General features: G+C 43.9%; 1 protein-coding gene across 1 annotated transcript in view; it reads right to left on the bottom strand.

The window, feature by feature from the left end:
* Positions 1-416: 416 nt before the first annotated feature.
* Positions 417-12957, bottom strand: part of LOC137503709 (vomeronasal type-2 receptor 1-like) — a 43059-nt gene continuing 30518 nt past the window's right edge. Inside the window, exons 4-5 of the mRNA XM_068233633.1 lie at positions 885-1484; positions 417-476 (exon numbers count right to left, since the gene is read on the bottom strand). Coding sequence (XP_068089734.1) covers positions 417-476; positions 885-1484 — 660 coding nt within the window. The remainder of the gene's footprint in view (positions 477-884; positions 1485-12957) is intronic.

Below are 12957 nucleotides of genomic sequence, written 5' to 3'. Positions count from 1 at the left end.
CACACTAACCTCTACCTCCCCTAGCATTAACTATGCCATTCATAGCAGTACCTACAGTGATCTCCCACCCCCTGCACCCACAACAATCCCACCAATATTCAGCACCCAATTCAGCACAGTACATGCACCCAGATCTTACATGGCACTAAGTACTTGCAATCAACACCCGCATGACACTCGATACGCAACCATAGCCAGCACCCACATGACACTCTGTACTCACACACAGAACCCACATGGCATCCAGCATCTGCATTCAGCACCCACATGACCACCAATACCCCCCTATCCAGAAACGAGGAGGGGGGGGGGCATGTGGGGGAAGACATTGCCAGGCCCCTTTTTGAAATTTGAGCACCCACCACTTAAGGACCCTCTGCACGGCCCTGCTGGGAAGCACATCTACAAGTGCTATCTTACTGCATTTTGATTGCACAACCCTCAGTTTTTCCACTCGCCACGTTTGTGCCGTGAAGCTGTCGGTAACAAAACATGATTATATCAAGAACCATGCAAGCTGGCAATTACAAAATGAAAAAAAAAAAAATCACTATAGGAAAATGAACACCACAATGTACATGTAAAATGGTTGTGATATGTTTTTTGAAGTGAAGGGCCCTAAGAAAACCTCTCTTGCCTGGGCACACTGGAAGCCATGAGGTGGAGGCCTTCTGTATATTGGACACACTGACCTTATGCTTCATTCTGTGTAATTGTGTTGCCATTTCTGTTTTATTCATCTTTAAATAAACATACACATTGTGCAATGCCTGAGCCAATATGTAGACTGCCATATATACTCTGTGGGGGCTTGCATCATCTTTAAAAACATATTGAGTTTTGTTCATTGTCTCCAAAGTGCATTTGTGAACAGGAAATGGTACTAAAGGTGCAATAAAGTAATTTTTTAATTTGTCTCTGGAATAGCATTTATAATACGTAATGAGAATGTCATCCCTCAGTGGGTCATCTGGCTGGTGGGAGAACGGATTTGTCCTGTATAAATATTCCAGCAATCCTGGAATGGGAAAATAGACAGATTTAAACACCAAATTACAATTACTGTAATACTGATGCCCTTCTTCTTGTGCCCAAGAGTCAAACAAAATGAATGTCTTATCAATGTGATAGGGACGAGTATTGCGTAAGAATTCATAGCATATTCTGGTAGCTGAGCCGGCCAAAATGATAACTTCAGCCGTGGATTTCTGTAAACTAACAGGAATTTCGTCAACATTCTCTCTGGACACCAGAATTTTGAATTCAATACAAACTCCGTGATTTGCCAGAATTCTGCTGAGTTGTTGGAGCTCCCGTTCTCCGTACTCATCATCAAATGTAATGATGCCAACCCAGTTCCACCTCATCCTCTTCAGCAGCTTCACAATAACAACACATTGCATATCATCATCTGGAACCATGCGGAAAAGATTTGGAAACTCCCTTCTGTCGCTTAATAAACTGTCTCTAGCTCCATAACTAATCTAAAAAAACAAAAAACAAAAAAAATAAATCTATACATAAAACAAAGAAATCAAAGTGAGTTGACCCTTAGGCCAGTTTCACACTAAAAACTATTGCATAATTCAAGCTTTGTAGCTACCTGTGTAGATGTGCATTTAATGTAATTCTTGGTGGCAAAATGCACCATAAAAGAGGCTCTCTGATGCCCACTTCCTGTGACAGAAACCCGTATTCAGGGCCAGATTTAGGCCAAGGCCTTATAGACCATGGCCTAGGGCACCACAGGAGCAAGGGCACCAAAGCTGCAGGCTAAACTGGTGCAGCATTTGCAAGCTTGCTAATGCTGCGGTGCAGGGAGATCAGGCGAGTGCCTGACCATGGCACTCTGCTGCCAGCCACCACAGCGTCATCACACTGAAGAAGCCCACGTGACGTGGGCGTAACGCGTATGTGGGCGTGGCTAGCTGCAGATGGCCGATAGGACGCTCCTTCATGACACACGTAGATGAGAGCCAGGATGTTTGCTCTGGGCCAGCCGTAACCAGGGACCTGGGTGTTGCGGGACGTCGCAACTTCGCTGCAAGATACCAAACACATGGAGGAGAAGGTAAAAGTTTATGTGTCCGCAGCGCGGATGTTGGAAAACGGTATTCCCTTTACAAGTGTATATATAGGTTCTATTGAGGTCGTCTATGGCTGTTGTTGTTGGTGCAGCCGCTGCTCTACAGTGTAAATGGATGTTTTGGTTCCATCAAGGACTGTGTTTGAAGCAACAGGCAATTGCCCAATTATGAAGTAGTATGGATAATTTCACAAATCCAAGTGGACTTATTGGTACCAGAAGAGTGTGAATAGCAGGTCCGGAGCACATGGTCTTTCAGTGCATCCGACAGTTCCGCATTAGTGCAATTTAAAAGATCGGCCGATCTTGATTGTATGATTGTGGTTCAGTGCTGGTGTGTGGTTGGTGTGAAGCGTTCCTGTCATGTTGGCCTATGCAGCAATTTTATGGGGGGAGGTTATTGGGTGAGGGGAATTCAGTGGGTTTGGGAAGTGCTTTGAGTGATCCAAAAAAGTTTGTACTTTTATAGTTCTTGAGTGGCGGTCACTTTTGTTTGTTGCAGCCACCTGTGCAGCGGCCTCCCTGCTCTCTCTGCACGTTGGCGTTGTGGCCGTCGGTTATGAACTTGGCCAGCATTGCAGAGTTGCAAGCGGAATAGAATAACATGAATGTGGAATAGCATCCGCCAGTCGCTCACATTTCCACTCGTCTCCAGCATAGAAGCCTCCTCTTCCCGTTTGACTCGCTGGTAACATGCCGGCAAGTCACAGAGAGATGCTGGTTGAAGAGACAGATGTACAGCAGCAAGTGGTGGAGACTGAGGAGAAGAGGAAGTTTCTGCACTGGAGATGAGCGGAGAGGTGACACTGATGGCTACTGCGGTGTGGAGGCGAACTGGCTACCTATACTGAAAGGTGGGAAAGGGAGGGATTAAGGGAGTCACCTAGCTACCTATACTTGAGGGGGAGGGGTCATCAAGCTACCTATTCTAGAGGGAAAGGGGGAGGGGTCATCTGGCTACCTATACTAAAGGGGGGTGGCTGGTCACAGTGGCCTTGGGCAGTAAAAAGTACAAATCCGGCCCTGTCCATATTGAAACCAATATGTTCCATTACAGAGCCAGGATGTTATATGGTGTCTTGGTTATCTCATAATGTTGTGCTGCATGCTACGCCACCAGTGTTGCAGTGTCAGCAGATGGTGGATACAGCCAATCCTTGAGGAGCAGAGTGAAAAGGGACATAGTCAACATTATTTCCCGACTTGTAAAGAAGTTCCAGGAATATACCTGTATGACTGTTCCTAGGTAAGTTAATCTATATATATAAAATCGGATGTGTATGTGTGTGTGTGTGTGTGTGTGTGTGTGTGTGTGTGTGTGTGTGTGTGTGTGTGTGTGTGTGTAGTGTGTGTGTGTGTGTGTGTGTGTGTGTGTGTGTGTGTGTGTGTGTGTGTGTGTGTGTGTGTGTGTGTGTGTGTGTGTGTGTGTGTGTGTGTGTGTGTGTGTGTGTGTGTGTGTGTGTGTGTGTGTATGTGCCGCGATCACTCGAAAACGGCTTGACCGATTTGGACGAAACTTGGTATACAGATCCCTTACTACCTGGGATGATATGTTCTGGGGGTCTCGCAGCCCCCCTTGCACACCTGGGCGGAGCTACAAACAGCAAATCAGATTTAACCCATTCAAGTCAATGGAAAAAATGTAAAAGGCTGCCATTCTCACAGTAATCAAGCCACATTCCCCACACTTGGCACAGGTGGTCACTTGGTGACCGAGGTTACAAATCCAGGAAAAGTGGGCGGAGCATAAAACAGCCAATCACATTTCAGCCGTTCATTTTAAATGGGAAAATGTAAACTTCAGCCATTCTTAGACTGTTAATCGCAGGGTTCTCAAACTTGGCACACTTGGTCACTGGGTAAATGCGATTAAGATTCAAGAAAATGGGTGGAGCCTACTACAGCCAATCAAATTTCACTTATTGATTTTCAAGGGGAATATTTAAACTGCTGCCATTCTTACACTGTTAATGGCAGAGGCTTCAGGCAGGGGTCACACTTGTCTTTCAGTTTCTACACTTTGCAGAAACTGAAAGACAAGTGTGACCCCTGCCTTACAGCAGCTAATGTAAATTATAGAGAAAACTGACAAATTGCGCAAGATGTCATTTTTTTTTCTGCATGTGAATCTGCATTAAAGGGAAGGTTCAAGCAAAATAAAAAAATGAGTTTCACTTACCTGGGGATTCTCCCAGCCCCATGCAGCCATCCTGTGCCCTCGTAGTCACTCACTGCTGCTCCAGTCCCCCGCTGGCAGCTTGGCGACCTCGGAGGTCGGCGGGACGCATTGCGTACATTTTTACGCATTCCCGCTAGTGCAGGAACATTAACACATGCATTTTTACGCGTTACTGGTTCAATGCGTAAATTTTTACGCAATGAACCAGGAGAAGCCCCAGGTAAGTGAAACTCATTTTTTTATTTTGCTTGGACATTTCCTTTAAAGTGTGACCTTGCTTATTGATTAACATGAGTTCTCAGTTGAAGTCAGTTTTTCTGTGCACAAAACGCGTACAAAAGCCGGTAAGTGTGACCCCTTCTTCTCAAACTTGCTACAGTCGTCATTGGGTGACTGGAGTCCAAATTCACTAAAGGGGCGGGGCCACATACAGCTAATCAGATTTCCTTGGTGGATAAACGGCTTCCATTCACGCATTTTTGATGCCAGGAACCTGAAAGCTCACAAACGTGGTCACTGAGTGACTGTGTGTCAAGGTCACAAAAAGTGGGTGGAGTCAAAAACAGCTTTTACTGGGAAAATATAAACTGCAGCCATTCTTACATCTTTAATAGCAGGGTTCTCAAACTTTGCACAGTTGGTCATTGGGTAACTGAGATTAAGATTTTGCAAGGTGGGTGGAGCCTAAAACAGCCAATAAAAATTTGCCTTTCGATTTTCAAAGGGAATGTTTAAGCTGCTACCATTCTCTTATACTGTTAAAAGCAGATGCATCAAACCTGGTACAGTTGGTCACTGGGTGACTAGGGTCCAAACTCAGAAAGGGGGCGGAGCCACAAACAGACAATAAGATTTGTTTATTTTTAAATGGGAATATACAAAGTATTGATACCAAGGACCCCAAAGCTGATAAACTTCATAATTGAGTGATTGTATGTCAAGGTTAGAAAAAGTGGGCGGTGCCAACAACTAAATTTTTAACATGGCAGGGTTCCCAAACTTCCCGCAGCAGCGGGGGTCACATCCCTTATTATTATGCCAGTGGCCCCGCCCCTTTTCCTAACCCTAACACACAATTACTTAATTACTTCATGACAAAGTTTGTGAGCTTTGCGGTCTTTGATATCAATAATTTGCATTGAAATAAAATAAATCTGATTGGCTGTGGCTCCACCCCTTTTCTGAAATTGAACCCCAATCACCCAATGGCCAACTGTACCATGTACAGGTGATTAACAGTGCAAGAGGCTTGTGCCATTAACAGTGCAAGAATGGCAGCAATTAAATATTCCCCTTAAAAATCAATAGGTGGATTTTGATTGGCTTTTGTATGCTCCACCCACTTTCTGAATATTAATTCCAGTCACCCAGTGACCAACTGAGCAAAGTTTGAGAACCCTACCATTAACAGTGTAAGAATGGCTGCAGTTTACATTTTCCCAATGAAATTTGTATATTTCTCCACCCACTGATTTCCTGACATTGTTCGGGTATGTATTTGGCTGGTGTTGGCTCCGCCTACTTTTTCTAACCCTAACACTCAATTACTCAATGACCAAGTTTGTGCGCTTTGCGGTCTTTGGCATCAATAATTTGCATTGAGATTAAACAAATCTGATTGGCTTTGTGGTTCCACCCCTTTGTCTACATTTGAACCCCAGTAACCCAATGACCAACTGTACCAGGTTTAAAGCTTGTGCCATTAACAGTATTGCCCGATTAAGTATTTGGCTAATGTTGGCTGCGCCCACTTTTCCTAACCTTAACACAAAATTACTCAATTACTCAATGACCAAGTTTGTGAGCTTTGCGGTTTTTGGCATCCATAACCTGCATTAAAATGAAACAAATAGGATTGTCTGTTTGTGGCTCCACCCCCTTTTATCAATTTAAATCCCAGTCACCCAATGATCAACTGTAGCAGGTTTGAGGCTTGTGCCATTAACAGTGCAAGAATGGCAGCAATGAAATATTCCCCTGAAAAATCAATAGGTAATTTTTGATTGCCTTTTGTAGGCTCCACCCACTTTTCTGAATATTAATCCTAATCGCCCAGTAATTAACTGTGCAAAGTTTGAGAACCCTACAATAAATAGTGTAAGAATGGCTGCAGTTTACATTTTCCCAGTAAAATTTGTATTTGTCTCCGCCTACTTATGACCCCGTGTTTCCCACTTATGTATTTGGCGTGTGTTGGCTGTGCTCACTTTTCTAACCCTCACACACAATTAATCAATTACTCAATTAACAAGTTTGTGAGCTTTGCGGTGTTTGGCATCAATAATTTGCATTGGAATGAAACAAATCTAATTGGCTGTTTGTGGCTCCACCCCCTTTCTCAAATTGAACCCCAGTCACCCAATGATCAACTGTACCAGGTTTAAGGCTTGTGCCATTAACAGTGCAAGAATGGCAGGAATGTCAATATTCCCCTTGAACAGAGTTATTTCTCCCACCCAGCATGGGTATGTGTAAAAATACACCCCAAAACACATTATACTACTTCTCCTGAGTACGGCGATACCACATGTGTGACACTTTTTTGCAGCCTAGGTGCGCTAAGGGGCCCAACGTCCTATTCACAGGTCATTTTGAGGCATTTGTTTTCTAGACTACTCCTCACGGTTTAGGGCCCCTAAAATGCCAAGGCAGTATAGGAACGCCACAAGTGACCCCATTTTAGAAAGAAGACACCCCAAGGAATTCCGTTAGGTGTATGGCGAGTTCATAGAAGATTTTATATTTTGTCACAAGTTAGTGAAAAATGACACTTTGTGGGAAAAAAAACAATAAAAATCAATTTCCGCTAACTTTTGACAAAAAATAAAATCTTCTATGAACTCATCATACACCTAACAGAATACCTTGGGTGTCTTTTTTTCCTAAAATGGAGTCACTTGTGGGGTTCCTATACCGCCCTGGCATTTTACGGGCCCAAAACCGTGAGTAGTCTGGAAACCAAATGTCTCAAAATGACTATTCAGGGGTATAAGCATCTGCAAATTTTGATGACAGGTGGTCTATGAGGGGGCGAATTTTGTGGAACTGGTCATAAGCAGGGTGGCCTTTTAGATGACAGGTTGTATTGGGCCTGATCTGATGGATAGGAGTGCTAGGGGGTGACAGGAGGTGATTGATGGGTGTCTCAGGGGGTGGTTAGAGGGGAAAATAGATGCAATCAATGCACTGGGGAGGTGATCAGAAGGGGGTCTGAGGGGGATCTGAGGGTTTGACCGAGTGATCAGGAGCCCACACGGGGCAAACTAGGGCCTAATCTGATGGGTAGGTGTGCTAGGGGGTGACAGGAGGTGATTGATGAGTGTCTCAAGGTGTGATTAGAGGGGGGAATAGATGCAAGCAATGCACTGGCGAGGTGATCAGGGCTGGGGTCTGAGGGTGTGGGCAGATGATTGAGTGCCCTAGGGGCAGATAGGGGTCTAATCTGATGGGTAGCAGTGACAGGGGGTGATTGATGGGTAATTAGTGGGTGTTTAGGGTAGAGAACAGATGTAAACACTGCACTTGGGAGGTGATCTGACGTCGGATCTGCGGGCGATCTATTGGTGTGGGTGGGTGATCAGATTGCCCGCAAGGGGCCGGTTAGGGGCTGATTGATGGGTGGCAGTGACAGGGGGTGATTGATGGGTGGCAGTGACAGGGGGTGATTGATGGGTGGCAGTGACAGGTGATTGACAGGTGATCAGTGGGTTATTACAGGGAAGCACAGATGTAAATATTGCACTGGCGAATTGATAAGGGGGGGTCTGAAGGCAATCTGAGCGTGTAGGCGGGTGATTGGGTGCCTGCAAGGGGCAGATTAGGGTCTGATCTGATGGGTAACAGTGACAGGTGGTGATAGGGGTTATTGATGGGTGATTGAGGGGTAATTAGTGGGTGTTTAGGGTAGAGAACAGATGTAAACACTGCACTTGGGAGGTGATCTGACGTCGGATCTGCAGGCAATCAATTGGTGTCGGTGATCAGATTGCCCGCAAGGGGCAGGTTAGGGGCTGATTGATGGGTGGCAGTGCCAGGGGGTGATTGATGGGTGGCAGTGACAGGGGGTGATTGATGGGTGATTGACAGGTGATTGACAGGTGATCAGTGGGTTATTACAGGGAAGAACAGATGTAAATATTGCGCTGGCGAATTGATAAGGGGGGGGGGGGTCTGAGGGCAATGTATGTAGGTAAAATTAGGTATATATTAGGTAAATATTTATTTTATTTATTTATTTATTGTATTTATAAAGCGCCAACATATTACGCAGTGCTGAATATTAATTTAGGTTACAGACAATATTTAGGGGTGACATACAGCAATATGACAATACCTGTATACAAGAAAACCAGATCTCACAGCACAGTATGAGTACAAGGTAATGCTTAGTCACTGGATGGAGCATGGAGATCACACAGCACAGTATGAGTACCAGGTAATGCTTAGTCACTGTATGGAGCATGGAGATCACACAGCACAGTATGAGTACAAGGTAATGCTCAGTCACTGGATGGAGCATGGAGATCACACAGCACAGTATGAGTACAAGGTAATGCTTAGTCAGTCACTGGAGGGGAGCATGGAGATCACACAGCACAGTATGAGTACAAGGTAATGCTTAGTCACTGGATGGAGCATGGAGATCACACAGCACAGTATGAGTACAAGGTAATGCTTAGTCACTGGATGGAGCATGGAGATCACACAGCACAGTATGAGTACAAGGTAATGCTTAGTCACTGGATGGAGCATGGAGGTCACACAGCACAGTATGAGTACAAGGTAATGCTTAGTCACTGGAGGGGAGCATGGAGATCACACAGCACAGTATGAGTACAAGGTAATGCTTAGTCACTGGAGGGGAGCATGGAGATCACACAGCACAGTATGAGTACAAGGTAATGCTTAGTCACTGGATGGAGCATGGAGATCACACAGCACAGTATGAGTACAAGGTAATGCTTAGTCACTGGATGGAGCATGGAGATCACACAGCACAGTATGAGTACAAGGTAATGCTTAGTCACTGGATGGAGCATGGAGATCACACAGCACAGTATGAGTACAAGGTAATGCTTAGTCACTGGATGGAGCATGGAGATCACACAGCACAGTATGAGTACAAGGTAATGCTTAGTCACTGGATGGAGCATGGAGATCACACAGCACAGTATGAGTACAAGGTAATGCTTAGTCATACACTGGATGGAGCATGGAGATCACACAGCACAGTATGAGTACAAGGTAATGCTTAGTCACTGGAGGGGAGCATGGAGATCACACACCACAGTATGAGTACAAGGTAATGCTTAGTCACTGGAGGGGAGCATGGAGATCACACAGCACAGTATGAGTACAAGGTAATGCCTAGTCACTGGATGGAGCATGGATATCACACAGCACAGTACGAGTACAAGGTAATGCTTAGTCAGTCACTGGATGGGAGCATGGAGATCACACAGCACAGTATGAGTACAAGGTAATGCTTAGTCACTGGATGGGAGCATGGAGATCACACAGCACAGTATGAGTACACGGTAATGCTTAGTCACTGGAGGGGAGCATGGAGATCACACAGCACAGTATGAGTACAAGGTAATGCTTAGTCAGTCACTGGATGGGAGCATGGAGATCACACAGCACAGTATGAGTACAAGGTAATGCTTAGTCACTGGATGGGAGCATGGAGATCACACAGCACAGTATGAGTACAAGGTAATGCTTAGTCACTGGATGGAGCATGGAGATCACACAGCACAGTATGAGTACACGGTAATGCTTAGTCACTGGAGGGGAGCATAGAGATCACACAGCACAGTATGAGTACAAGGTAATGCTTAGTCACTGGATGGGGAGCATGGAGATCACACAGCACAGTATGAGTACAAGGTAATGCTTAGTCACTGGATGGAGCATGGAGATCACACAGCACAGTATGAGTACAAGGTAATGCTTAGTCACTGGATGGAGCATGGAGATCACACAGCACAGTATGAGTACCAGGTAATGCTTAGTCAGTCACTGGAGGGGAGCATGGAGATTAGGCAAGTTAGGTTCACTCAGATGCATAGCATGGGTGCACAGTAATGGAGGTGCAAGATCAGGTAGGACACAAAAGGAGGAGGACCCCGCCCAAAGGCTTACAATCTAGAGGGAGAGGTAAGGACACGAATGGTAGGGGACCAGAGTTCAGCTGTGGGTTTAGAGCACTTGTGAGGGGTAGTAGGCCAGAGTGAAAAGGTGAGTTTTGAGGGCTTTCTTGAAGATGTATGTAGAGGTCTTTTGTGTTTTCTGTAATTTTGATACCTATGAAACATGAGAGAGGGCCATGGGAAGGAGAAGTTAGCTGAAATGTGATGATTCAATTTAACTGAAGTATGAATACCCAGAAGCAGAGATTTGAGTTTGTTCAATATGTATAGTGATGTTGCTGAACAAGATTGTAGGGTCTCCCATGTTTACTTTATAGAGGAGATTGGGTCAGTTTAATTTGAGTTAAAAGTACATTTTCTGTAAACAAACTAATTTTTTGGTGAGGAGTTATTGATGTCAGATCCCGTTATGTGTGGGTTAATCCTAATTCATTCAGCCAGAGCTTACATCGCCATGATGAAGATTAGTGGGGATGGGGTGGTGACCCTGTTGGGTGCCATTGGTTATGGTGAACAGTTTTGAGAGGCTGCCTTATACATTGACACATGCTGTAAGAGTTTGATCTAGAGACGTAATCACTCTCAGCATGTTACCCTGTAAACCGAAGATGGACAGGAAACCCCAGTAGACTCTGTCAAAGGCCTTCTCCGCTTCCTCTGCTAGAAGCACAGAAGGCCTCTGACAGGAATCCAGATAATGAATTGCATTAATGACCCTTCTATTGTGGTCTTATGCTTGGTGGCCTTTAATAAAACTCACCTGATCTGGGGCAATTAAACTCGGCAATATATAAAACAATCTATTTGCCAGAATCTTGGAGTACATTTTCCTCATCGCGCTTTTACTGGTGCATGCGCTCTTTCAAACATGGAAGTATTCGAATAATACTAATGATTTTTTATATTCACCACCTGCTGCAGGGTTTGCTAACATTCTGCAATAGAATAGTGCAATTCTACACTTCTTTAGCCTATTGCAGCACGTTACACCTCAAAGCTGCCCGTGCACTGTGAACGGTGCATAGACTTTTCAGTGTAGTGCAATGTTCTGCACTATATACCGTATTTTTCGAACTATAAGACACTCGGCACCATAAGACGCACCTAGGTTTAAAGGGCAAAAACCAGGTAAAAAATAATTATGCTAAACCTGGTGCATCCACTGTCCAGAAACGTCTTACTCCCCTGAGCTGTCTGCATCTAAGCTACACTAACCACTGCTGCCACACTAAGCTAACACAGCTCTTACTGGTATTCCCTCTGTATATAGCACCCTGTTACCAACTATGACCCTCTGTACATATCTCCATGTATCCCCCCTGCACAGCAGTCTCTACCAGGCATCCTACAACATGTGCTGCAGCCAATTTTCTGCTCTCACAGAACAATTCTGAAGCTCCCATGGTGTTGTGTCACGTACGTACAAAAAGGGCACCTGGACAAAAAGGGCGCGGGGTGTAAACGCTAATTAACAATTAATTTTTAATAGCGTTTATAAAAATAGTGTGCTATATTTCATTTACAAATAATGTTTAACAAATTTATAAATCATTAAATAATGTTTATAGCAAAAACAACAGAAGTGGAGGAGCACCCATGCAAAAGGATATGGGGTGTGCCGTAGCTTTAAGACCACTGTACCAATGATCCAAAGATGCAGATCCAGACGAAGCAGGCACCACCTTCAGTAAATAATTAGCTCTTTATTGAAAAAGTCATAAAAAATGACAAGTCATCAGTAAAAAATGGCTTTAGCGGCTGACAGCCCGCTGTTTCAAGCTCAGTAGCTCTTTCTCAAAGCCAGAAGCCATGGTATGGCCGCTAAAGCCATTTTTTATCGATGACTTGTCATTTTTTATGACTTTTTCAATAAAGAGCTAATTATTTACTGAAGGTGGTGCCTGCTTCGTCTGGATCTAAATAATGTTTATGAAATCGGAAATTGTGAAAACGTTAATCTTCCCTGTTTCAAAAGTTAAACTTATAATTACGTTTATTAAAAAAACAATAATATATGTTTAATTGTTATAATTGTATATTATTGTGAATAACCTTCATTTATGGTTTGTTCTTATAATAAAATCTGAAAATATTCTTTATAACGATGATATAAATATAACTACGTTCGTAATAAGTGTTGTAAAACATTAGTAATTATTACTCAAATTTTACTAAAACTATACCTAAGCCTACTCTTACACAGAACCCTCCCTGTACCTATCCCTAACCCCTAGACCCCCCTGTTGGTGCCTAAACCTAAGACCCCCCTGTTGGTGCCTAAACCTAAGACCCCCCTGGTGGTGCCTAAACCTAAGACCCCCCTGTTGGTGCTTAAACCTAAGAGCCCCCTGGTGGTGCCTAAACCTAAGACCCCCCTTTATTATGTGGATAATAATGTTTTACTAATTGTGGATGCAAAAAATATTTAGCAATTTACGTTACGTACTGATCGCTTTATTTTGTGAATAATAATGTTTTAGAAACAGTAAGGGATAAAACTTTAAATAATGTTTTAATTAGTTAAATAAGATAAATATGTT

Source organism: Hyperolius riggenbachi, chromosome 1, assembly GCF_040937935.1.
Source record: "Hyperolius riggenbachi isolate aHypRig1 chromosome 1, aHypRig1.pri, whole genome shotgun sequence".
Taxonomy (NCBI): Eukaryota; Metazoa; Chordata; class Amphibia; order Anura; family Hyperoliidae; genus Hyperolius; species Hyperolius riggenbachi.
Note: the sequence above shows the minus strand (reverse complement) of the source record. Positions and strands in the feature narration are given on the sequence as shown.